Source organism: Hipposideros armiger, unplaced genomic scaffold (assembly GCF_001890085.2).
Source record: "Hipposideros armiger isolate ML-2016 unplaced genomic scaffold, ASM189008v1 scaffold_809, whole genome shotgun sequence".
NCBI classification, from domain to species: Eukaryota; Metazoa; Chordata; class Mammalia; order Chiroptera; family Hipposideridae; genus Hipposideros; species Hipposideros armiger.
The window spans coordinates 189435-216315 of NW_017732159.1; the positions used below are offsets into that span (position 1 = coordinate 189435).

The 26881-nt window shown below is 42.4% G+C and overlaps 1 protein-coding gene, 1 long non-coding RNA gene and 1 pseudogene across 3 annotated transcripts in view; 2 read left to right on the plus strand and 1 right to left on the minus strand.

The window, feature by feature from the left end:
* Window positions 1-3188: 3188 nt before the first annotated feature.
* LOC109374313 (uncharacterized) lies at window positions 3189-8145 on the plus strand. The gene is made up of 3 exons (XR_002122374.1): window positions 3189-3229; window positions 6698-6757; window positions 8071-8145. It is a non-coding gene; the product is annotated as an uncharacterized LOC109374313 (long non-coding RNA).
* A 15-nt stretch (window positions 8146-8160) lies between these two features.
* The window catches only part of AVL9 (AVL9 cell migration associated), a 40113-nt gene continuing 21392 nt past the window's right edge, over window positions 8161-26881 (minus strand). The window contains exons 11-17 of one of the 2 annotated variants that reach the window (XM_019628821.1): window positions 22402-22536; window positions 21037-21256; window positions 18892-18951; window positions 18092-18209; window positions 15485-15538; window positions 14858-14946; window positions 8161-12748 (exon numbers count right to left, since the gene is read on the minus strand). In XM_019628821.1, the coding sequence (XP_019484366.1) occupies window positions 12633-12748; window positions 14858-14946; window positions 15485-15538; window positions 18092-18209; window positions 18892-18951; window positions 21037-21256; window positions 22402-22536 (792 nt within the window). In that variant the 3' untranslated portion in view covers window positions 8161-12632. The remainder of the gene's footprint in view (window positions 12749-14857; window positions 14947-15484; window positions 15539-18091; window positions 18210-18891; window positions 18952-21036; window positions 21257-22401; window positions 22537-26881) is intronic. The other variant, XM_019628822.1, reaches the window with a different exon arrangement.
* Window positions 18960-21030, plus strand: LOC109374315 (glutathione S-transferase A4-like; annotated as a pseudogene).

A 26881-nucleotide genomic window follows, 5' to 3' on the forward strand; every position in this document is an offset into this window, starting at 1 on the left:
GAAAGCACTGCTTTCTTTTACTGTTTTCAGGACGTCAGTTCCACCGTGCTTCTTGGAAAGCCAGAGGCACAGAGCCTTGCGTTGGAAAGGGAGGTTTTCGTGTCACAATATTCGTCAAGTAACCTAGTGTGACGAAGGTCCCTGCCTTCAGCTCATTACGAAACCAGGTACGCCCAGAACACTGAGGATGGTCATGGAGATACAGCCGGGGCCTATGCGGAGAAAAGCACTGGCTAGCTGAAGGCCAAGAGGCTTGCACTCACATACAGGGCCCTCTCCACCTCTCCTTGTGCTTGGATTCTGTCCCCTCCCCAGTACAGTAATAGAAGCAGAAGAAAATCACCATAGTGTCATTGACCTCAAGTCACCTCATTTGCCCATGTTCTCTCATAGCAACGTGGGAGAAACAGAAAAGGCCCAGGAAGCACGCTGGGCCCCTCCCCTCCTCGGACCACCTCCGTTTGTATAGCTTTGTATTCTGTTTTCCTCTTCGCATCACCCCCGTTTTCACAGTGATTGTTTCAATAGCTGTCTAACATGACAATGAGCATCACGCTTAGTATTACACTTGAGTATCAAAACTCAGTTCTCTGTTGGTTGGTGCCAGTTTTTCGTGACTCATAATGAAAAAGGCCAAGACAAAGAACTATGCACATAGCTTTTCTTCCTTTTGGATTGTTTCCTTGATATTAGCTCTTAGCAGTAGAATGCTGGCGTGGCTCAGGGTGAGATGAAGTCCATTTAGAACAAGTTTGTTGCGCTCCTGATGAAGGTAAGAGCCATAAAAATGTTCACTCCTGCTTTACTGACTGCTGCTTAAAAGCGCATTGCTTTTAAAGCAATGAAACCAGTGTTAGCTTAACATTCAAATACAAAATACAACTGCAGTGTGGGACGATACAGTACAGGAGACACAGGGAGACCTAAGCAAGGAAGGAACCAGTGGTCAAGTGCAACTGGGAGTCACTCACTTCTTGTCAGCGCGGTCCTGTTCCTCGGGGCAGGATTTTGTTTGACCAGTTTCCCACCTGAGAGCGTTTGAAAACCTCAAATCCACCTCATTAATTTTATTCATAGGTTCAGAGAGGGCTTTTATTTAACTTGCCCAAGATCACACAGCAATTTAGGCCTGCCTCCACCTCTTGGGGTTCTCTGCACACAGAAATCTAGTAAAATTGAGGGAAACTGAGGCAGTGAGTGGACGGAGCCCAACGGAGGGGTCCAGTGAACTCCCTCTGCACGTCTTCTCTCTTCTTCCCATCTCTGTCCTACTCAGACGGGTGAGAAACACCATCCTAAGTCGGGTGGTGGACTGTTCATTTTATCGATATATTTGTAGCCTACACATTAAATAACATTAATTCGAATCTCTTCAGTTGTTAATACAAAGAATTACAAATAACAGTAGCAGCAAATGTGTATTCTGAGTTCCACATGTGTCATAGAACGCCAGTCTGAGTAGGCGTAAGCTCACACTTCCTTTCTATATCCAATTTTGTCATTCATTCCTGACCCCGCTCCTGGAACCTCAGGAACTCACCCCATCTCCTTTGTTCTGCCTGTGGATGGTGACCCTTCATCTTCCGGTTCTACAAATCTCCCTCCCCCCACCCCCAGTTAGAAATCAGAACTGTCTGTTGATTCAGCATTTACTGAGGCCAGGTACTGTTCTAGTCCCTAACGCTACAGCAGCAAGTCAGACAAAAAACCCTCCTCACCTTCTGCAGGGGAAGATGGACGGTGAACACACATGAACACAAACCACTGGATTTATGACATTTTAGCATTTAAACCTGCACCCAAGGAAAACCCATCTTTCAGAGGGGTTAGGTAACAAACCAGTGTGGGTGCTGGATTTCACACCAGGCCTGCCTACCTCCAACTTAGGGGGTCTGACTTGTAAATTATAAGCCCTGAGCAGATGCAAAGGGCCATGTGGGCTGCTGTTGCCAAAGTGAAATGAACTAACTCATTCTAGCGAAATGAAAATGCAGGTGCCTTTTTATAACTTTCACCTGTCGGGGAAACCAGCCTTTTGGGGTTTGCTGCTTTCTTGAAAGATGTGCCTGAAAAATGTAAACCATACTCCTTCCAGTGACCATGTCCACCTGACTCCAGAAATAAATTGCACTTGGAAATGGTTGGGTTTCTTTCTGATTAAAAATTTTGAAATACATTTGACATGTACAACTGGATTTTCACTATGCATATATTGGGCTGTCAGAAAAGTCATGACGTATCTTTTCTCTGTTTTTTGTTGCAAAAATGCGTCATGACTTTTCCGACAACCCAATAGCTATGTAACCCCCTAGATCAGCGGTTCTCAACCTGTGGGTTGCGACCCCTTTGGGGGTCGAACGACCCTTTCCCAGGGGTTGCCGGGTCCTCGTATGTGGGCGTATCTGCATGTGGGCCTGGAGACGGATAGAGGAGCGGTGTCTCGGTTCCTAAGACGACAGAAAATATGTGTTTTCCGATGGTCTTAGGCGACCCCTGTGAAAGGTTGAGAACTGCTGCCCTAGAACAAGTGAAGCAGTTAATTTAATCAACGCTATGCTTGGCCTTTAAACCTGTCACAGCCTGAAAGTGGTAGAAGAGAAATTGATGTTTCTTTTCGAAATGTTCTGGTTTGTGAAGTTGATACAAAGGTAACTGCACTTTTCAAAACTTGGCAGCTTATTTGCTGGAAGGCATTTTGTACCCCTGACCCAGGAAAGGCAGCCGCCTCACCTTACACAAGTGCGCAGTGTGCAGACAACCCTTTCCAGGTGCTGCTTTTCTTTCCTGTGTCTGCCGTGGGGGTTTCCCTCATCATTCTCTTTTCCTTAATCCTAGTATTCTCACCAAGAGTCATCTTGGGTGGTTTCTATACTCAGTTTCCTCCTGGCGTTAGCATCCCTTGAGATTACTTTCTTCCTTAGCTTTCTATCATCACTCTTTACCGCTTTCTAGAGCTCTGCTCACTCCGACCTAGTCCTCTCCTGAGTCACCAGCCATGGGTCACCCCTAGGGTGGATTGAAAATCTGCTCTTATCTTTTCTACCTCTTCAAAGTCTTACCACTGAAGGAGCAGGACAAATGCCACCTCCTCTAGGAAGCCTCATCGGATTGTTCCAGCTGAAAGGACTGCATGGCAGTTAACAGGACCTCTTGACACTCATCACTTTATATCAAATTTTTGACGAGGTCTCTTCTTGTCTTCTGGACCCCAGAGAGCACCTTGCCCACAGTAAGTGGTTTTGTGGCTGAGGGAATGTTTACCTCCTCCTCCTGGGGCTGCAGCCGAGGAGAGCTGTTTTCAGCTGTCAGGTTGTGAGGTAACATCTTTCTTTTGTCGGACACAGCATTTCAGTGCTCTAGCGCCTTTATACTACACTTTCTTATATACTCTGGCTCTCTGACACGCAGGCTTCTATGAACTGGGGCAGCTTGCACAGACAAGTGTCCATATAAGAAACCCATTCCACGTTCCCTGGGAATTGTATTAGAAACTATGGAAACATAGCCCGCTCTTTGAGGGAAAACAGTCACAGGATTTTACCTGGTAACTTAAAAGGAAAGAACATGTTTTCCAACAGAGTAGTGACTAGTTGCTTTAGAAAGACAACTCCTATGGACTCATTAATCCCAGGTGCTCAAAGGAGTGGACTTAATGGCATTCGCTTCAAACCTCAAGATGAAGGATGTTACTAATTAGAACACATTTTAAAGGTTGTAAAAGATGTAAGATTTAAAAATTCCAGTCCTGCTGGCCTGGTGCTTTAAAATGACCATAAACAACACTCGTTCACCTTCATCTGTTCAGACTTTCCTGGGAGTTTCCATTTTCGAAGGCGTTTGGGGGATTGAATGGTCTCTTGCGGGCATGGAGGCTTTGGTGTCTCATGCTTCAGGATTACTGAAGGGGCCAAGGATGGGACAGTCTCACTTGCATCTCCGTGGTTTCTACGAAGAGCTACTGAGGGGCCGTTTCCTCGGGCAGAGCCAGGAGGGGCATCTGGAAAGGCCACGTGACCAATTCTCTACGGCCCTGCTTGGACCTAGTCACTCCGCAGTGCCAGCACGTGGCTCGTCCGGTCAAGTTTATCAGAAAAAAAAAAAATTCCATGTGTTGGATCAAATATAAATGAAAATCCAGATGTTAACTGCAGATGGGCATTTTGAATATACAAACTTCCCCTTCCTGCTGGTAAACTACATGAAGAGTGAATTTTTTTTTGTTTTTTTTGTTTTGTTTTGTTTTGTTTTTTTAGCTGAGCCATCCCGCCACCTGTTGGCAGCTCACGGCTACTCAGCTCGGGCTGACTCGAACCGCTGTTGCTCAGAGCTCAAACTCTTGAGCGAGCTCTTAACCAACTGAGCCACTCAGCCGGCCCTTATGAAGAGTGAATTTACCATCAGCACAGCCCTGATGGCACGTGCCTCTGGGGTCTCCACTTTGCCCAAGAGTCATTTCGATGTTCCAATGTCTTCCAGGCCATCCCTGCATGCCCCACAATTACTTTATAGTTGCTTTTCATTGACCAGCCCGCTCATCTAACCTCTGGGGAAACGAAAAGGAAACACAGGTTCTCATGGAACTGCTTTTCACCGAGGGCTGAGGTTGGTTCTCGGGCCTGTTGTTTGGGGCAAATGTGATTTCAAGTTGGTAGGAAACTGGAGCTTGGGCCCCTGAGGAAAGGGAAGGGGTGGCTGTTGAGTTCAGAGAAACATCACTGCATTTATAGCTTAAGGCAACGCAAAGGCAGTGGTACCCCAACCCAGAGCCATTTCTAACAGGCAGCACCCAACCTGCCACTGGCCGGCGGGGAAGCCCTTCAAGGGCTTCTCTTGCCGTTGAGATCAAGCCCACACTCCCTGGCCAGGCTGACAGGGTTGTCCCGTCCCGACCTGGCCTTGTTTTCCAGCCCCATCTCTTGCCCATCTGTCAGTGCTATTTAGGTTCCAGCCACACTACAGAAATGAGCTGCTACCAAGTCTTTGCCTGTGCTGTTCTCCTGGGTCCTGGAGACCTTGTCTTACGACCTCTTCCTCCACCTCCACCTTCCCCCTAAAGCTATCACTTAGACTCAGGTCTCAACTTCAGGCTCCCAGGAGAAGAGACATCTACTTGTCCCTGTCCAAAAGCAGTTGGCCACCACGATGTGCTCCAACACACCCTGGCTCACCCTGGACCCGGCCCCCTTGACCTTCTAGGGTCACTGTCCGTCTCCCCCTGCTGAACAGCAAGCTCTAGGAACTGTGTGTGTGGCATGTACTATGTGTGTACATAGTAGGCACACAGACACTTGACGAGGAGAAGGCAGGGCTTAAAGTGTAGCGTCAGTGACTCGCGTTAGTCTTAAGAATGACTTCCCAGAGCAAGTAGCCAAAGATGTGCAAATCGTGGGTCGCTGGAGGCCAGTGTGAGTCCCTGGGGTAGAGTTAAACGTCCTTAGCGTTCGTGGTTGCCCAGGACAGTTCTAACACCGGACACTTATGTGGTTGTTAGGCTTGGGGAACGTTAGCCCTTCAGAGTTAAAAAAATAAGGCTCCTTCATCCATCTCCCAGAACTGGGGCTGAGGCAATGCTTTGCACATGACCTGTAACAAAAATGAGAAGAACATGGACAAATTAAACTGGTACAGCGAAAACGGTTAATTATTTGATTTAAAAGGTTCTCCTTTACCCTCACTCTATGCTCTTCCCATGTTCTGATATTAAAATGTCTTTGTATGAAGTGATATAAGAGACGGTAAGGAGTTCTTACTTGACAAAACAACTTGAAGTGCCCAAACTTTCTAGCCATATTGGGGGTGAGGAGGGGAAATTCGACCCCCATTCCACACCATTCTGAAAAAGAAATTCCAGGTGGATAAACTCCTAAATATGAAAGGCAAACTGAAAAACGTCTAGATTACAGAAAATATCCTCATGACCTTGAGGCAGAGAAAGTTTTCTTAAATGAGACACAAAGAGATATAATTTCATATGATAAATTTGACTACATGAAGAACTCTATTAATCAAGACACCATAAAGAATAAAGATATGTCACAGAATGAGATATCTGCAACACACATAATTGACAAAGAAGTAGTATCCAGGATATACAGAGGGTGCCAAACAAAATTATACAGATCTTAAGGAAAAAAACTATTAAAATTATAACAATATATACCAATAACAAAAGATGAATACAAGTCGTGTATACATTTTTTGGCACCCCCGGTATATACAGTAGAAAAATCGGTAAACGACTTGAACAGGCATTTCACCAAAGTGGAGATCTAAATGGTCAATGAATAAACGAAAAACTACTCAGGAAAATGCAAGCTAAAACCCATAGTGAGATACTATTTCACACACATACCAGATTGGCAAAAACTTAAATTCCTGGGGTTACCAGAGCATTGGACACAAAGTGGGACAATGACACTCTGATGCCATGCTGGTGGGGGGTACAATAGCAGCCCCGCTGTGAAAAACAAGTGGGCATTAGCTAAAAAGGTCAGCCGCTCACATCCCCCTGACGTGCACTGGGATACGTGCACCAGCCAGGTCAGAGCAGCCCTGCTGTTCACATCCACCCCAAACCAGAAACCGATGGGGGCGAGTACAGTGGAGTAGTATCCAGAGCAATGAAAGACAGTGACCTCCGAAACCCAAAATTCCCCAGAAAAGACGTAATACAAACGGTGTGATTCCATTTACACAGGTTCCAACACAGACAACAAATCAACTATGCTGTTTGGAATACAAACACAGGAGGAAAGAGGTAAAATTACAAAGAAATTATTATCTCGAAGGTCAGGATAATCAAGTAACACTCCTGGAGAAGGAAGAGTTAGGACCCGGGAAAGACACCAGGGCGAGGCTTTTTAGGTGCTGGCAATGTCCCATTCCTTCCAGCGCTGTGGTGGCATGAATGGTTGCTTTATTTGAATGTATGTGTTTCTTGCTCTTCTCTGTGTGTGTTTTTTACACTTAAGTTGCCCGTCCCTTTTCTTAAGAAAGGTTTGCTAATTGTAAATCTCCAAGACTGGGAAGTAGTGTGCAATACATGCGAGTTTCAGAAAGGACTCAGTGTAGCCCTGGGGGACTCTTTCAGGAAGACAGGCTGGCGCTGGGTCTTTGGTGTGTGTTATGGCTTCTCCCACAGCTGGAGGGTGGGAAGGCAGCAGTCCCGGCACAGGTTTCAGCTGGCCAGGGCACCAGTACAGCTAATGGGGTACGGGGTCCTGGGCAGTGGACCCAGAGTGCCTGATTTAGGAATCTGGATTTCATCCTGAAGACAATTGTAGACTGAGTGTTACTGTGCAGGGAAGTGACGATTATAAATACCTAATGTCGTAGGGAGATGAATCTGGGTGTAGTGGGTAGGGTGGACCGGAAATAGGGGGACCAGTTAAGGGTCAGGCACGAGACACTGGGAATGAGGGAAGGGCAGCTAGAACGGGGTGGCACTGGGATGTGTTACTGAGAACAGTGGGAACTTTGTGACTGGATGACCAGTAACAGGCCCTCAGAAAAGGGGAGCTGCCTGGCATTGGGTTCTACTGCCCCCCAGTCACCTCTTCAGCTCCCTGGCGTTAACACTCCATGCCAGGGAACACTGGACATCTGTCCACTTCTGTGAAGCACGTCACAGAGCTCCTCTTTATAGGTCAGCTGTAAGAAAACCACGGCACGTGGACACAGAGATGAAAATGTACTGGGGCCAGGGAATGTCAGGGGCTGTTCTGAAGCTTACCAGTCCAGGTGGGAAAAGGGTCTACTGGGGCCAATGTCCTACTCCCCTGGGGGGTTTCTGTCAGTGAGCACATGATGACGTATTATCGCATGCCAAACCTGGCACTCAGCACTTCACAGAAACTAAGGGGTCCTTTCTACGGGGGCCACCACCTTAAAAACTAAGGTGCCACCATGAGCAATGTCACTGTCAAAATGAGAGATTACATCAGCAGTGAGTCCTCTAGTTCAGGGGTTGGCAAACGGCGGCTCGCAAGCCACATGCAACTCTTTGGGTACGTTCTGTCTCAAAAGTTTGCCGACCCCTGCTCTAGTTCATGCTGCATGCTGCTTTCCTAGGAAGCTGGCACCGCTGCCGACTGAAGCAGGCCACGAATCGTACGGGCAACCTGAGGGGCGCTTCCAGACAGACAGGTCAGTACAACTGTATGCAGGACCAACAGGAAAATTTTATTCTCATTTTTCTTTAAAATAAAGATACAGTAGAAGTTTTATAATTCAGTATGATTAGACATGATTTATAATTTTAACATTTTTTTGGAACAAATGACAACAGAAACAAAGAACTAGTACAAATTATAAAACTACCAGAGCAAAGAGAAACTACCTTTCTGATTAAAACATGTGCCACAACTAAACTTCCTTAGAAAATGTTCTAAGATTTCTAAGCTAAACTTCCTTAGAAAGGGTCTGTGGAAAACCTTGAATCTCAAATATTTAAACTATTTTTGTAACCACTAAATGCCTTTACCAACTTGTTAATCAAATGCTTCCTAAATTTAGGAACCAATGACCAAGTGCCCTGAAAACAGATAAGTCTTGATCCTATTTTTCCAGCTATAAATTTTTATTATTTCAAGAAAACAAAGTATTTTCTAAGCATAGAAGCTTTCCAAAAACTTCAATTACCTTTCTGGCTCAGTACTTGACTGAAATGTTCAAATGTTTATATTGCACACAAATTTGAGCAGCATACTATGTGCATGTGAGAAGCTGATGAAAAACAAGACTGAAAAAACCCTCTAAATTATGTCCCATTTACATGATTTAAATATATAGCCTCTATCTTTTAATTAATATAAGTAAAAAGGGTAAACTTCAGAACAGCACAGAAATACAAATGCATTAGAGTTTTACAAAATATATTCAACCCCTTATACGTGCACAATCGTACAATGTTGGAGTTACCATACAAGGGAGTGAGTTCTTCTCCTTCATATGAACGCAGAAAGTCATGTGTACAAAGTTATTTATATGAAAAGAATAAAGATCCACATTCCTTTTCTTTGTCCTTCACAAACATTCATGGAATGTTAGGGATTATGGAAAAACAATTCCAATGTTATGAAGTCCGAAGATGTAGAATGAAAACACTCCGAGTGGCACAACCTGGAAAGCCAGTCGCCTTCTAGAAGCGAGGGCCGTGTTCTCGGTCATGTTGAAAGGCTGCCAGCGCTGGGTGGAAAGGCCGTGCACGCCGTGCCACCTCTTCTCAGAGCAAGAGCAGACAAGTGTTGATGCTGCCTCGAGTCCAAACCAAGTCCCGACAGAATAACAGGCAACGTTTAGCAGCGACCTTCCTGACAGGCTACTTTCCCAAACTGCTGAAGCAGACAACGTTCTTGTGGTTTGGGATCAGCCCAGAGAGCCCGTTAGCGAGCTGAGCGCTCCCAAACCCATCACCAGGCCCGGAGGGAAAAGGAAAGTCCGTCTGTGACTTCCACAAAACACAAGATGAAAACAAAACCTGCCTGCCAGGGAGATAATGTGATAGCTTCATTTTAAACCTGTAACTAGCAGAATAAAATTCTAACTTCTTTGTAAAAGAAGTCTTATAACCTTTAGCATATGAAATACCGCTCTCAAAACACTTTCATTCCAATTTTTAAGTACCTTGCTCTTCAACAGCGTTTCACTTCTCTCCTTTCCTAATGTGCTTTCTCCTTGCCTTTTCAAACTAAATTATTCTACAGAAAAATGCAATGCTTAGTAAAGGACCAGGAAAGCAAGACTAGGCTGAAGAAGTCATGTCACATGCTCAGGTTTGCTGCCCAAGGGTATTGCCGCTATGTGTCTTAAAGCAAAAGTAGATGGGAGTTGTTTTAAGGCTTGGGGGCTAAGAAATCACTCATGGAGTTGGGGGTACACCATTCCTACCGACCGGTTCTATGAACCAAATGCATATGCAAAGTAACTCTAAGCCTTACTCTGACCTGCAACTTTTTCTAGTCACCCAGTCCAGGACACAATAGCTTTAACGCTCTTTCTTATCTGTGTCACTGTCATTACAGCGCCTGGTGGGAATTAAAGCATGCCAGGGGCTTTTTCCAAACATTACTTTTAAGTCGCCTGGACAGACAGTGAGGCACACCTTGGAAAAGCTGACCCTCGCTCCCTCAGGCCTCCTGACAAATGCTCATTTCTTAGACCCAGAAGCACTGGACCAGCCATGGCCAACCCAAACCCACCTTTACCAGTGTTGGTCCGAAGACGGCCCAGTGTTGGCTACTCTGGCTCACAGAGCCAGTGACCGGAGGGAGGCTACTGCTCCTGGGCTGGCCCCTCAGCAGGATCCTGGAGCCCCGGCTTCCCGCCTTCAGCTGTGCTGGCTGCCCCACGTGCGGCCCTGCCAACGACATAACGGCCTCCACTCCCTGAAAACTCCCACACCTCCCAGCATCTGAAGGAGACAGTTACGGTCTTTTGACCATTTCAATGACAAAAGCTCTATCTTCTGAAATATTCATTTTATGTTGAAAGCCAGTGAAATGAGCACTTTAAGAGTTGAACTCTTAACTGGAAACATTAATAGAAAGTTCAATTAAGGTGTATACTAAAACGGGGAACAAGTGAGAGTCTAAAGCAAAGTTCGACTTCGCGTAAATATATTTTAGTGGCATTCCACAGTGTGGATGGATTGGGCTGCTACTGAATAGTGAGGGACGGGAGTTTACCCCACTCATACAAACCATACAAACCGAAGGATGAGCCGGCAGCGAGCTGGCTGACCCCTCGCAGTGCTCTTAGCACTGTGCGTTTCTGGCAGTTGAGAGGTGACATCTATTACACTCTCGCTCCAGCCAATGGTGTGGCCTGACGAAACAAGATGTTCAAATGAATTCCTTATAGTCTCAGTGCAACTGATTAAAGTACCTTTTAAGGGTTTGTTTGGTATTACTTCTCTTCAAGTAACATTTCCTGAGAAGGTTAACTTTCCTAGCAGAGGTGGAGTTAATGGAGTTCTCACAATAAGCCCTTTAATTTATCATCACTGAATTCTTGAGTTATTATGCTCAAATGGAAGTAGGCTTTTAGATTTGCTGGACTTGTGTTAAAACACAAATTGGAAGATTTAGGGATATTTAGATTATGTCCCCATGACCATTTTACATGCCCTAGAAGGATGCACTTTACATAAACATTTCTTAAGCGATAAATCAAATATAATCAAGTGTCATCCTTAATTAGGTCCCTTATTTTCCCAATACTCTTCATGTCGTGTGTAGGGTACACTCACTATGTATTTTCCAAGTATCCTTTTATACTGAAAAAGCAGTCTGTCCCCTGTAAGTCCTCCCTGAGAACACCCATCCAATGTCCCCATGAAAGCAAATGACAGCTGAGCATGATAGATACATGAGGTCCAGTTGTACAAAAGTCTTCAGTATATAGCGCATATACACGCGCATGCATGCGCGCGCGCGCACACACACACACACACACACACACGGGTCTAAAATGAATCCAGATGTCCTTTATGAAACATGACTGACGTCACGGCTGTAGTTTTTGTCTCCCGCCTCTTGCTTTTCTAAATGTGACCTACAATGAGATTTCTACGATGAAAATATCATCTAGATGATATTTATAGATCATCTTGCTTTTCTTTTAAAAATACTCTTGGAAGGGATTGGCTACAGGAGGATTTTCCGTCAGGGAAGTAGGAAAACAAAGTGCCTTGGAAAGTTTTATGAAGAATAAGACTAAGAAAAAACCTGTAGATCTGTAAACACCCAATGGAAAACTATTCAAAAGAAGACATAGAAGGCACAAACTCTGGGTTAAAAAATGCTTGTAGAAGATTGCAACATGGCTCAAGTTGACAGAACGAACAACTAGGTCTTTTCAAGCCTTGCCCCAAGTACACATTCACATTAAACTGCTCCGACATGGCTGTGCCCATCACTATGCTACTTCTCTGCAAACCTGCTTGAACACTTGGGAGGAGGAGGAAGACATACACTGATACGCCCTGATGCCTCAAAGCAAGTGTTTAGGATTGGGAAAGAATTCGTTAAACACGAAACAAAACACTCCATCCAAAGAACTACTACTACCCACGACTTTCCCTTTTCTGGGAAGAAGCGAATCGACAGTTTTGTAGGTAGAAAACCAACAAACAAAGCATTGTCATATAACTCAGCAAAATAATAACCAAGGGCTAAATTGTGCGGCCCCTTAACTGTATAAGAACATTTTAGGGCCAACTTGAGAGACATTAAAACAGCAATATAACTTAATTTCAGCACAAGTAAATTACAGTGACCACCTAGATATTCAAACAGCAAAACAGAACAAAATTTACATAAAAACTTTTGTAAAGTAAACAAATGTAGCTATCAGAATTCAAAAATTATTAGATGGTACACTGTGTGTTTTAATCAGGCTCAGACTGAAATAAAAGTAGTCAATTTAAACCCCAACCTGGAAAGCCATCCCTGCTAAGGTTGTGATTTCATCGTTTCAGCATCCTGTGGCATTCATCTAGACAGAGGGCAACCGTCCATGTAAACAGTTCGACGACCTGTGGCCGATGCAGTGGAAGAGTCCGGGGGCAGCAGACAGACAGGGAACACTTAAACCTGCGGGAACAACAGCAGCCTCTGGGACACCACGTGGGCTCAGGGCTTCCCGTCGGGTGGCTCCGTGAGGCTCTGGGGGGTGGAAGTGGTGAAAGTAGAAAGCCATGAAGACATAGCCGTCTTTGCGCTGGAAAGAGCCCCTCCAACCGAATGGCCTAGATGGGAAGGAGGGGAAAACAAAGGGAAACATGCATTCACTTTTGTTAAGAGACACTGAAAAACCAATGCTAATTAATAAATGTTAATTTACTGTAACACATCAATATGTTAACAGTTACTAAATTGCCATTTAAATTTCTAGTTTCAAAACAACCCCTTTCCATGGGAATGTCTAATAGGGAATTGGACAATTTCTGGGTGTAAGAGCCTACTATCTCCTAAGCATTCTGAAGGTACTCAGCAAACTCTTCCCTTAATACCCACCGTGCTAGGCCAGTGGTTCTCAGCACTGGCTGTGCATCAGAATTACTTGGAGCTGAAAAAAATCCAGTGTGCTCTCTGTGTTCTAAATCCGAATTGATAATTGATAACCACCTACACAGGGAAGAGTGGTTCGGCTGCGTTAGGGACATTTGGTTTTGTCATCCATTAAAATGATGTTGCATTAAGTGAAGACATAGAGCTCTACCTGCCCCAGGTCTGTTTTGATTTAAAGAACATTATCTCAAAAGTTGCGCTAATGTGAAATTACTGAAGATGAATCATATACTCCCACTATTTTTGGAGAGGGCAGTATGGAAGAGGAGAACTGATCTTAGAATTTAAATATAGGCAGCAGCACTACTAAACATTAAGTAACAATTGACACCATATACCTCTGATAAAGCAGAATTTCTCTATTAAAAGGTAAGAATTAAAAATAAGTGAACTACATATTGTATGGAAGCAAGTGCTTATAATCAAATTCCATTCGTTGGAATAAAACAAACCTGGTGACGGGGCTATGTGCTCTGGGTTTGTCTTCTAAGACGAGCCTGTGGAGTGTTGCTCTCACCCTGTCTATCTGTCTCTAAGTGTACAGGTGTTAGGCCTACAAGGACCGCTGCACACAGATCACCCAGCTCCGGGGCTTCTGAACTGTGTTCAATTGGGTTGGTCTACCTTTCTCAGGAGCTACGTAAGGAGATGGGTCCTATTTTTACATGCTGACACGGCAAAGCAAATGTGGCAAATGTAAATAATTGGTGAATCTGAGATAATGAGGAGCTCCTTGTACACTGTTACACCATTTCTATCAATTTGAAATTATATCAAAATAAAAAGTTAATAATATAGAAAAGAAGGAACAAGAAATATCTTTAGCATGGATATGAAATAATCTTCAAAAATTTTAAGTGAAAAAAGCTAGGTGCAGAAAGTGTATACAATACGCCATTTGTGTGGCTTTGGGTTCAGGGTAACACTGGCCTCCCTGAATGAGTCGGGAAGCATTACCTAATCTACCACTTTTTGAAAGTTTGTATAAAATTCCTTAAATGTTTGGTAAAATTTGTAAGTAAAGCCATCTGGGCCTGGATTAAATTAAAAACCTTGTGGAACGGTTTTTAATTTTTAGTACAATTTATTTAACAGATGTAGGGCTATTCAGATTTTCTATTTCTTACTGAGTCAGTTTTGACAATTTGAGTCTTTCAAACAATTTGTGCATTTCATCTAAATTGTCAAAAAATTGGCATAAGGTTACTCACAATATTCCCTTGTCCTTTTAATTTCGGTAAGATCTATAGTGATGTCCCCTCTCATTCCTAATACTGGTAATTTATATCTTCTCTTTTTTTCTCTTCATTAGCCTATGAAGGTTTTATTAATATTGTTGATCTTTACCAAGAATCAACTACTGGTTTCCCTGATTTTCTGTCTTGTGTGATATACTGCCTTACAAGATAGCAGTTCCTAATGCCTCCATTATTATCTCTCTCTACTATTTATAAAGAACTGTGGGAAGCTCAGGGAGTGGGGAAAACTCCAGTGAAGCTTGAATCCTGGGAACAAAACAGTGAACTCATCGGAAAATGCTGTCACTCTCCATCAGATGTGGCAAAATTTGCTGAACTTTGTTTGATATGGTGTCATGGCAATTTTTTTAATGAATAAGACAAAAATTAAAAACAACAACAAACAAACTTCTGTATTTGACCACGGGAATTATGTTGTATTATTATGTGATACACAGAGCTCTACAACTTTATCAATGACATATTGAAGACAGAGAGAGTTGCTAACGTTAGGATTCCAATCTGGCTTTGGCTAAAGGCATGCCTTACCAACAGCTTTTCCTGTTTGTACAACATTCCGGCTGGTTGTGACCATGACGTTTCCAATTTTTTTGCCACGTTCACTGTTTTGAACAGAACTGAGTAAAGGAAAGAAGTGTAAGTATAATAAAAAAAAAATAATAATCACACACACACACACACACACACACACACACACACACACACACTATTCTATAGCCATCCCCCAAATTAGAATTATTGAGAAAAGAAGCTAGATCATTCATTACTTGTTATGCATCTATTAATGTGCTAACCTTTTAAGCATGTGACTTTTCAGAAAATACTAACAGAACATGCAGATGAATCAAAAAGTGGTAAGGATATAAGGTTGCGTATACGTGGCTAATTCTCCCTATAGTCACGATTTGCTGAAGTTACTTCGCCAGAATAAAAATGGCAAATTCTGTTATTAGTTCACACCATTCTTCACGAAACAGCAGTGTTTTTCCCTTGGAAGCATACACACTGCTGAGCTAGAGACTGTTATGCACATATTTGGTTACTATTTGAAGCACAAGTCTATCAAGTGGAGAAAAACAATTCCCAATTAGCAATGAAACACATGGCATAAAGTGAGACATAAGAATTTTTCTAGTATTTTCTCGAAATACTCACTGTGAGATTCTTAACCTCATGTCTGACACTGAGTACTGGCCTTGAAAAGGATGGCTGTAAAACAAAGTTTGAGATCAGAATGTGAGTATCTCACCAATTAAGCTGCAGAACAGTTGTCACAGGGAGTGTCAGTGAACCTGGGGGGCGGGGGGGGGTGACTCAGCTGGGCTGGGTGCTCTGAAGGTGTCGGCTTTGATCACAGCCCTCTGCTTAGTTAGGGGAGCCTCCCTGAGCTCATTTCCTCACATGTGAAATAGGCGGGGGGTTTTTTTCCCCTTGGGTGAGATGGTTTGTGATGCTGATTTATTTGGTCAGAGGTAAGGCCCAAGTATCAAAATTTTATAAAAGCTCCGCAGGACAGTCAGGGTTAGAGCCACTGCCTTAGACCACGGCCATGGTTGTCCCTTGTTCTGGTCATCTTACAAATGTGTGCTATCGGTCATGTGAAGATTCGTAGACAGATCAGTAAAATCTGTACTGTCTATTAGAGAAACAACTCAAAATGCAGGCCTTAAAAATATACAAAAGGGGGAAAATATATATAGCTATATATATATACATATATATGTATATATATAAATATTTTGTATTAAATAAATCAAGCAACTTAACTAAAGTTACACTATAAAAGGAGTCAATCAATATCCAAATTCTTATCTCATACTCAGGGGTCTCTCTGTCAAAAATGTCCAACAACGAAAGTGACCCTAGTGAAATCTATAGCAACTTATAAAAGCATCAAAATACTCTTTATGGCTTTTCAAATACCAACAAATTTCTTTATTGGCCATATTAAGTGTTTCTGGATTTCTTAATAACAAGCTGGAAGAACTGAGAGCTTACTTAATCATTCCTGATATTACTGAAAAGGCTGTATTTAAAGGATGAAATAGGCCGGCTGCCCATTAAGGGCAGTTAGAGGACTGCTTCTCTGATCTTTAGGAGTTGAAGAAAGAGTTTCAACAGATTTCAAATCTTACAATTAGCTTGGAATATTTCTAAATGATTCCCCCTGCTCACAGTTGAATATTAGCATTTATTGTTTTGAATTTGGTGCAAATATTGAAAATCTGCTGACTATCCATCCTATCGGCATAATTTCCCTACCTATATGTTTCAGGTCCTTCTTTAGTTTTCTCTCCAATCTATGTAACCTCAATTCATTTACACATTTTAAAAAGTACTGTTTAACCATCTTTTAAAACCCATTCCAGCTAAGCCTCGCATGGACTTGCATTAAAATCGTAGAGCTGGTTCAAGTTAAGTTCAAGTCCCTAGAGCAGATGCAGCGACTGGATAAGTGTCTGACCAGGCTGTCAGGGCCCAGAGGGGAGCAGACCGAGGGCCCCACATGCCGCCCTGCGGACGGTCAGGGCAGACCCCCGTCCCCACCCAGCACAGCCACAGTGAGTGCCACTAGGCAAACAAACATCTGTTTCTCTTCATCGCTCTTTAGAACACAGACCTTGTGGTTAGTGAGGGAGAATACTTTGAACTCTTAGCCCTTTCATTAAATACTATTAAAATGTTTCTGCCTTTTAATTCTGTTTTTACCGCATTCAAATGGCAATATAGATTTCTTCTATAGGCCAGTATGATGATTAAATTCACCCAAATCGGTACTGAACCTAGTCATTTTTCTTGATAGATGATATAAAGTGTAACAGACATGCTCTCCAAAGCCCTGCCACACCACCTCATCCCTGCACCAAGTTACTATGACATAAACATCTGGAATTTTTTTTGGGGGGGAGTCTCCTTTCTAGCACTACCGAAATCACACCCTCAGTCTAGCTAAGTTAACCTTAGCTTCCAAATAATATGGCAGTCAGTACAAAGTTGATTTTTGCCCGATTCTCACTAAGAAGTAAAAGTTTAAAATACAAATGAAAACATTGTGTGCTTGTAATCATAAAAAACCCATTATTTTAATGTTTTAGAAAAAATAAGTTCCCAGGATGTATACATTGTATCACTCGGTCTCCTTAGATTCTACTCTGTTTCCATTCACACAAAGATGGTATTATTTCATGAGGGCCCCACTCCACAGCATGTTTAAATGTCTTTTATGTCTATGTGGGAATAAAGTCGTTCTCCAGTCAGCATTCAATATTGTGACAGGCATTGAATTTTGCTGACTTTTAGAATCTGATGTGGTAACTATGTTTGACCACAAGTTTAGGAGTTCAAATATCAACTTAAGTTTTTTATACTTCATGTTTTAAAATAACTTCTCAGTTTTACCCAGTGGAATTTCCTTTGAGGCTTCCATCATGTCTGACCATTCTGCTAAGGTACAGAACTCGGGAAGGGGGAGGAGAGCTGTCATGTACTGGGCATCACCACGGGCCAGCACTTCCTCCCCCAGTTACACGGAGAGCTGGGAGAAACGTCCGTGCTTCCCAAAATGCTTTGCGCTTTTCGTGTCAGAAGGTGACTAGGTGAGCATTTTCCAGCTACTTCTCTGTATTTGGGAGCCTTTTTCAATCTATGTAAGGAGATTCTTAAAGATATTCACAGTACCATCAAAGCTCAGATATGACTTATGAGACACATTGGTAAATCCACCATTATGTACTATCTATCGGTCTTCAGCGACGTGCTTACTTCGGATTTATCTCTGCCAGTGCCGGATGCTTGTTGCTGTTCCAGACTCTGTAGTTGTGAGTATTCTTCCATGCGGCCACGAAGGTTGTCCCGTAGTCTGACAATATCTTTTCATTATCTGTCAAGTAAATATTTAAAGGATGAGCTGGACTATAACCAGCAGGGATGTGAAGATTAACAACCAAAAAGGGTAAAGCAACAGTTTTACCCTCTCTGCCCCCCTGCTTTTGGAGGGAGATAGTCTACCAGATGTCAGGAAACTTGGGTTTAGTTCCAGGCATCCTGTTAAGAAGCTATGTGGCCAGTGAGAAGTCACTTAATCACCCAGAACTTCACTTTCTTAACCAGAAAAAAAGAGGGTCGAGCCAGATAATGTCTAAGGTTCCTTACAACTCTAAAATATGTCTATGTTCTCCTTAGCAAGGCTAGGAGGCATGGTATTGTTTATTAAACAAAAAGGACAGGCTAGACAGTGAGTAAATGTGCTGATGTTCATATAGAGAAGGCAATGGGGTATCTATCTTTTCACAAATGTCATTTTTTCCACAGAAAAAGATTAAAATGAATACATGAATTGGTTCTTTTAGCCACTATTTTCTCTTCTTTCGATTCTGCCTCATTATCTGGTGAAACTCAGTTTCCATGCATTTCACTGTCAAATACTTAAAATAACATGGACCTGAGCCAGGCTACTCGGGTTTAAATAACAGCCCAGCCTCTCACCAGATGGATGAGCAAGCTATTTATCCTTTCTATGCCTCATCTTCTCTCCTGTAAAACGAGGATGACATGGTATCTACCTCCAGGATTGCTGTGAGGATGACATGGGTTAGAAGATGTAAGGCTCTCAAAACAGGTTCCTGCACAGAGTAAAACACACACACGAAAAGTTAGCTACTTTTATTCCGTGCTTATAGCTACCTTGGCAAACATTTTTTTAAAAAGTAAATTACCCCCACACATCACAGGAGACAAGAGCAAGGAAGAGATAAGAAAACCCTGAGCCAGAAGTCATGACAGCCAAACCCAAGCTTTGCTACTTTCGTGGTAGGGCAGGATGGAGTCGATCCGCAGGTTGCTGGCTGCAGCTGGAGTGGAGTTTGAAGAAGAATTTATTGAAACAAGAGAGCAATATGAGAAGTTAATGACAGATGGACACCTGCTTTTTAACCAGATGCCCCTGGTTGAAATGGATGGAATGAGGCTGACAGACTAAAGCCATCCTCAGCTACCTTGCTGCCAAGTACAACTTGTATGGGAGGGACCTGAACGAGACCACCAGGATCCACATGTACACTGATGGCACTCAGGACCTCATGATGATCATCATCCAAGCTGTGTTCAAACCTCCACGAGAAAAAGAGGAGGGCTTTGCTTTAGCCGTGACGAAAGCAAAAACCCGTTACTTCCCCGTCTTTGAAAAGATTTTGAAACAGCATGGAGGTGATTTTCTCGTTGGAAACAAATTCAGCTGGGCAGACATACAACTGTTAGAAGCTATTTTAATGATCGAAAAAATCGATGCTTCTGTTCTTTCTGACTTCCCTCTGCTAAAGGCATTTAAAACAAGAATCAGCAACATCCCTACAATTAAGAAGTTCCTGCAACCTGGGAGTCAGAGGAAGCCACCCCCTGGATAGCCATTATGTGCAAGTAGTCAGGAATGTTCTGCAGTTCTAATGGCAGCGGGTCTTAACGTTGGCCAACAGGCACCATCCAATCGCAGCATCAGCACGTACTGATCAAGGCCAACCATCGCTTCTAGATGTAAAGTGCCTGCAAATCACAAAACCATACTACCATGCACAGCAAATGCCAATAAATGCTCTATAAAACAAAACAAAAAAAAAGTAAATTAATTACTCATGAAGCTACAGAACAGTGGAGACGGGTTTTCTTACTAGATTATCACATTATTATGGATTAGAGGATTAATTTTGGTGTCTCCGCTGATCCATTTGTAGAAGAGGTAGACATTTAAAAAATATCCTATTAATAAATAAGAACTTCTCTGTAGCTTTCCTTTACAAAGGAGAGCACACCTGAAGCCTGGGTTTAAACTCCAGACATACTACGTGAAGAACTGCCTTGGGAGGTGGCCGTGGTGGGGATGATTTAAAGAACCCACTGACACAACAATGTGAATATATTCAACTATACACTTATAAATGGGTAAGATGGTAAATTTTAGGTTATGTGCATTTCAGCAAAAACAACAACAAAAAACAATGGTAGAGATAGTTCAAAAACAGCAAGAACAAAAGCTCAACACTCTTTTACCAACTTTACTGACTACCTGCTCAGTGTCCAGGGTGATAGGTGTCGGTGGCGCAAAAGCTCAGCGCAGCGCTTTCCTTTCTCTTGTTATGTATTTTCTTCTGTGGGAAGCGCGATGGTTTTAATACAGGACTGATTCTGTGTTTACCTGCTCCATTGTAACCGTTTAACAGGAATGACATGTCTTAGAATGGGGAATAACTTGAAGGTTCAGTCACTCAGGATGTGGTTTCCAGTAATTTCTAGTTTTTATATTTCTTTTCTCCCTTCATGTCTTAAAAACATGTAAGCAGTGTTTATAAATAGCCCCCGATACTGAGATACCCTTCCATATGGTGGAATACTAAGCAGCCATGTACAAGTGACAAAGATCTGCATTTGCTGTTTTGGTAGATGTTTATGTTTCTATGATAAAGAAAAACTAGGTTTCGTGACCATGTCTAAAGGGAGCCATTTTTGTAAAAGGACGACCCCAAATACCACAAAACCAAAGTCCAAAAATATGCACAGAAAAAGGTCTGGAAGGACATAAAGTACTCAAAATGCAAGAGTACTTACCTCTGCATGAGGGAGTAAGAGATCGTTCTCCCTGTGATGAAAACGTGTTTCTCATGTAATTCAAAACATCACCGTTGTTACCAAACGAAAAAGCGTGGTATGCTCCTTACCTAACTGCAGTGTGGCGGCCAGCAGCGCGTGGATGTAGACTGCAAACTGGGCTCGGATCCATTCGTCACCTCCCTCCCAGCCCGTTCCATCCAGGAAGACATCGTCCCGGTTCTCAGTCACGTGCCTCACCAGGTAGTCTGTGAACCTGAGGTCTGCAGTGGTGGGGTGGAGCAGCTTCCTGAGTTCTGGGTCATGGACCTGGATCAGAGCTTCTTCTACCTAGAGGGCACCCAGGTACAGGTCAGAGTCTGGGCGCTCACGCAGATATCCAGGCCACACCTTAAAGAGTAACTACTGGGAAGGTGCAGCTGGAAATGAAAAATACGTATAACTAATCTCAAACGGTGAGTCTAAGAAAGAGACGGGTTCTTACACTGAAGTTTTTATCTGTCTATATTTTTTTAAAACTGCTCATTTTCTATTTTTAGAAAATATATGCATAAATATTTAATTCTGAATTATAGAAGTAATTCATGTTGATTGCAAATATAGAAGTGTATAGTATCACCTTTGTCACACAACTGGAAATGAATGCAATTAATAATTCCTACAAATTTTTTGAGTGCACAGATACTTTGGAATATTTTTATTATGTAATATTTGATATACAAAGTAATATATGTAACTTTCAGATTAGTTTTGAAGCATTATAATAAAACAAATGTCCATGAACCCATCAACTTCAGGACTGGAGTATAACCACAATGGTGAAGCAGCTCTGTGCTCCTCCCGTCTGTATCCTTCTGCCTTGGAAGGCATGTATCTATTTTTCTTCCTCAAAATTAGGATCATAAAATATACAGCTTTGAACCTCAGATTTTTTATTTATGTATTATGAACATTTCCCAGGAAGTATGTTTTGGTACTGTACGTTATAAAGTACAAAAGCCTTAGGGTGGATTAAATGTCCTTTCTTTTTAAAATTACTTCAACTGTAAAGTTGAACAATTTAAATTTCTTATATATTGATAAGACGTCAGATTTTACCTCTAGTTCCTTCCTTTTGACATCAGAAGCATAATAAACAGGCTAGAAGTATTGAAATCATTTAAACAATAAAGACATTTGAATTCTAAGATTGTAGTTGGACCAGACTGTCCAAGTGGGAGTCCTGGCTCACCCACTATATTAGCTGTTTGATCTCTCAGTTCCTTAAGCAACGCACCTATAAAAGAGGGACAGTAACAACACCTAGTGCACAGGCTACGAGAACTAGGTTAGTTAGTATACGTAAGGTGCGTAGAACGCCCAGCACAGGAAGCAATTACCACCATTAGTGTAATTACTATGTCCTCGCAATTCCATTAAAGAAAAGAAAACAGGGATCAGCAGTGTCAGGGACACACACTCATACATAAACCTACTTCCACAATGGCATCACTGAGGTGTTTCTGTTGTCGAAAAAGGATGTTAGTAGCTCCAGCAACAAATCCCCGAACGGTGATGTCAGAGAGAAGATGGTGCTGCTGCAACGCCATGTAAGGCAAACACAGATATCCCTGGGAATCACACGAATGATAGAGAAGAGAATGTTAGAAGAGTAATGGAACAGACAGCTAACAGCAGAACAGAAACCCCGGATTTTCTCCCATCGCCCTGCCACCCCTCATGCAGCTGATGTGTCCGAGGTTTGACTCACTCCAATAATATTCCTGGGGAACCTCAGGTCTTGGCTGCAGCAAATTGTCAATGGCTAACCGTTCCGCGAAGGGGCAGCTTGGCAAGGAATACTATGAAGGCTGTCTCATGTCAGCACTTTGTTCTCAGTTCTACCTGAAAGCCCCACAGTGACTATCGAATGGGACTTTTTCATTTAGGAAATGAAGTACTAAGCCCATTAAGAAGCATGTTGTTTAGCAGAGCGTTGTGAGTTCTTCCAGGAAAATTTTGAAACACACGCACGTGCACACACCACCAATGTGCTATTATGAGAACGCAAAGGACTACACAGCATTTGTTTTACTGTCCCCTTGTTAAAAATCATGCAAAAAATATTTCAAGATATCTGCTCCTAAGTGTTTAAAGTAAGAACGACACTGGAAGTAGTGTATTTCATTAATTTCCATTAGAATTGTATTTGAAAACACCACTGCTCCAACCATTAGAGTTGAATTGCCAAACCACAGTGGGCAGTTACGTGTACAAAAAGCAGTGTGTTTCCAGAGAATGAAGGTGCACCAAAGGAGGACGTGGAATTTCTGCTGAAAGATTCTGAATGAAGAGAGATTTCCCACAAGGGGCACGACTTGTCTCTGAAGCCAGGAGGGCTGACTTGCTGACCCCCTGCACTTGTTTTCACTCTCCAGTTCTATGACTTCTCATCATTTTGTACAAAGCACTGCACTTGCATTAGCTGGATTGTCTTGTTTACACCACAAGGTGGGTCTCCGAGGGCAGGAGCTCTCACATTTGCTACTTCATCTTCACTGCATCTAGGATGTACCTTATACCTAACAGGTGGTTGTTTAAACACTTAATTTGGGAGAGACTTCCAAGAGTTAGAATATTGGCCTAGCAACTTGGTTTTATTCTTATTCTTGACAATGTCTTTCTCTGCTCAACAAAACGCTAACAGAAGAAGCAAAAAGAAACCCATGGTTGTGCGTGAGAGCTTCCCAGTGTAGTGCATCTCCACCCATGCCCTCTTGTGACCAAAGGCTGAAAGGACCCTGCTCCTCACTCATTCAGAAGCGTAGTCAAAACAGCTGGTTAAGGCTCCCGGTTCACGCTTTACTTTGTGTACTATGTACTTAAAAACGACAGGCTCCTCTCTCCCCAAGTACCTGCTTCTAAACATAAATGTTAGTGAACGCACTTTCAAACGTGATGTGGACCCCAGGATACCCACTCCCCCAACTAGAATTGAAAAGCCTTGACAAAGGCACCCTCAGGACTGCCAATTATCAATGGGTATAGAGTTTCAGTTTTACAAGATGAAAACATTCTGGAGCTCTGTAGCACAACAATATACATATTATATACAACACTACCACACTAAAAAAGGGTAAAGAGGGTAAACTCTGTTGTATGTTTTTTATCACAATTAATAAACAAATTTTAAAAACCCCACCTCAACTTGGTAAATCTGGCAGAACTACTGTGAGCTGGTCTGCGAAAGCACAGTGTGCCCTTTCTTGCGACTTGGAAAGAGCCACAATATGATGAGGACCAAATGTCATTTTCTCATCTCTCCTCTGGTCAGGGAATAAGCATGTTCATGAATTGAAAGCCTCCATCTTATAAGGATGTCAGTCCTCTCCAAAATTCAGCTAGAATTTAAAGGTAATCCCTATCAAAATCATAACCTGAAAACGTAAGTCGATCCTGAAATTGATGTGGAAATACAAAGAAAGGGCTAAGAAACTCCTGATGAACAATAACAAGAGGGGGAGCCTTTTCTCTGCCTGAAGTGAGGTGCATGGTAGTTAACACAGTGAGGCACTGCCCGGGGATAGACAAATACACCAATGGAACAACAGAGTCCCAAAGAGACTCCTTTCCTCAATCATACACCAAAATTAATTCCAGGTAGATAAAAACCAATGTGAAAGTCGAAACTATAAAGCTTTAAAAGAAAATTTAGGGGTGACCAGTTAGCTCAGTTGGTTAAAGTGCGGTGCTGATAACACCAAGGTTGCTGGTTCGATCCTCGCATGGGCCACAGTGAGCTGCGCCCTCCCTAAAAGAGCCAACTATGCCATTGTAGCATGAAAGCAATGTGTAACCAATGACCATGGCTGTTACCCAATAAAACTTAAAACCCCTGATAATTTAGATGATTTTCTGGCCTTGAGGTAGGGGAGGATTTCTTATATAAGACCCCCAAGGCAAGTAACCACAAAATAAGAAATTCATAAACAGAAAAGGTATCTAGAATATATAAAGTTTCACAAATCATTGACAAATAGTACACAAAGGGAAATCCAAATAGTTAACAAGAAACTGGAAAAGATGTTTAACCTTAACAGTGGTTACTGAAAAATATGCAAACTAAGAGCTACAAGATACCGCCAGACTGGTTACATATGAAGTCTGAAAATATCAAGTGTTGGAGAGAATGTGGAGCAACGGGAACTCCTACACGCTGCTGTGGGAACCAAAATGGTCACAACAGTTTTAGAAACCCTGAAAGTTGCCCCCAGTCCCATCTCCTCTCCCTCAGCACCCCAGTTTCTTCCTTACAGTTCCTAAATCAGCTCTCAGGAAAGGTTCAAGCATATTTCAGAATCTGCTGTCTACAGCATTTACACAGTAAGTCTAATCTCTAAGGCTGACATGAGAGGCATCATTCTTAGGCAATTTCAAACACCAGCGAGACCGGAAAGCTGGGAAGCCTGAGATTCCCTTCCAGACATAATTGTTTTATTACATAGAAATTTGCTCCCATTTATTCATATGCTGAGTCAGGAGACCGGACAGCTTATTATTCTCTTTAAAGCTCGATATTCTACTTCAGCAATATTCTCCAGGCATCCACGCTTCTCTCTGGCTATTTTTGAAATTACTTTTCAAGATGTTTGCTAACCTAATTCCTCCAGTACAAGCATTTTAAGATCTTCAAGAAGAAAAAGAGCCTGAAGACAATTCACTTTTAAGAATATTTCAGAGTCCAGAGCTGGCCGAGTGGCTCAGTTGGTTAAGAGCTCGCTCAAGAGTTTGAGCTCTGAGCAACAGCAGTTCGATTCCCGGACCAAGCTGAGCAGCCGCTGAGCTGCCAACAGGTGGCAGGATGGCTCAGCTTAAAAAGAAAGAATATTTCAGAGTCCAATGTTACCGACATGAAAGAATCAGTATTTGTATTTAAAAATGTGATTAAACAACAAATTCTATTTTAATCAGTACAGAACATGACATAAACCAAAAAGAAAAATGTTTCATTTATCATAATGACGGTGGTTAACCCGTCATATATGCAGTACTGGTATAACGCACACAGATAGAATATTCATTCAGTCAAACATAGTTAACCGACAGCACATAAAATGTATGTTTACAATGCTTTGTTTAATTCAGCAGCCTCACAGACAAAATCCCTCCCCAGTAACTCCCCTCCCTCTCGATAGCGCCACAATTTCTATTAGAGGTGGGTGGATGGAGCAGCAAGGGAAGCGCTTCGAAAAGCTAAGCAGTCATGCACCCACCTGTGAGTTCAGAAAACCCAGTTTGTGGCTACTGACTATACCCAGCCCTGAGTTATATCCCCACGTTCCTAAACCCCAGTTTTAAAAACTATGCATTAGCTCAATCATGAAGCCAATTAAGATAATTTCAGAGATGGAGCTGTCTTTCATGGTAGACTGCAAGATCATGGATGCAAGAATTTCGAACCTAGAACGGTGACTGGCACAAAGGAAGGCAATAAATGACGTTGACTAAAGAATAAAATGAATTTATTTTTTTCTGCTCCATTTTTGAAACATAATTCAAGAATGGCAAAAAAAAAATAATAAGTGATTTTTCATGAATAGGATGAAAAAAACAAAAATTTCAATTAACGCAGCTTCCATAATCTTAACGTATTACTGACATTAAGAAATGATATCCTGGGACATAAGATCCTGAACCAAAGATTCAATTTGATTTACTATGTTGTGTTTAAGTTAAAAAAATTAGAGGGGCAGCTGGTTAGCTCAGGTGGTTAGAACGCAGGCTCATAACACCAAGATTGCCAGTTCGATTCCCACATGGGCCAAGGAGCTGCGCCCTCCACAACTAAATTGAAGACTACTTGACTTGGAGCTGATGGGTCCTGGAAAAACACACTGTTCCCAAATAAAATTTCTTTAAAAAAATAAAAATTACAGGGCCGGCCAAGTGGCGCGTTGGTTAAGAACTGGCTTGGGA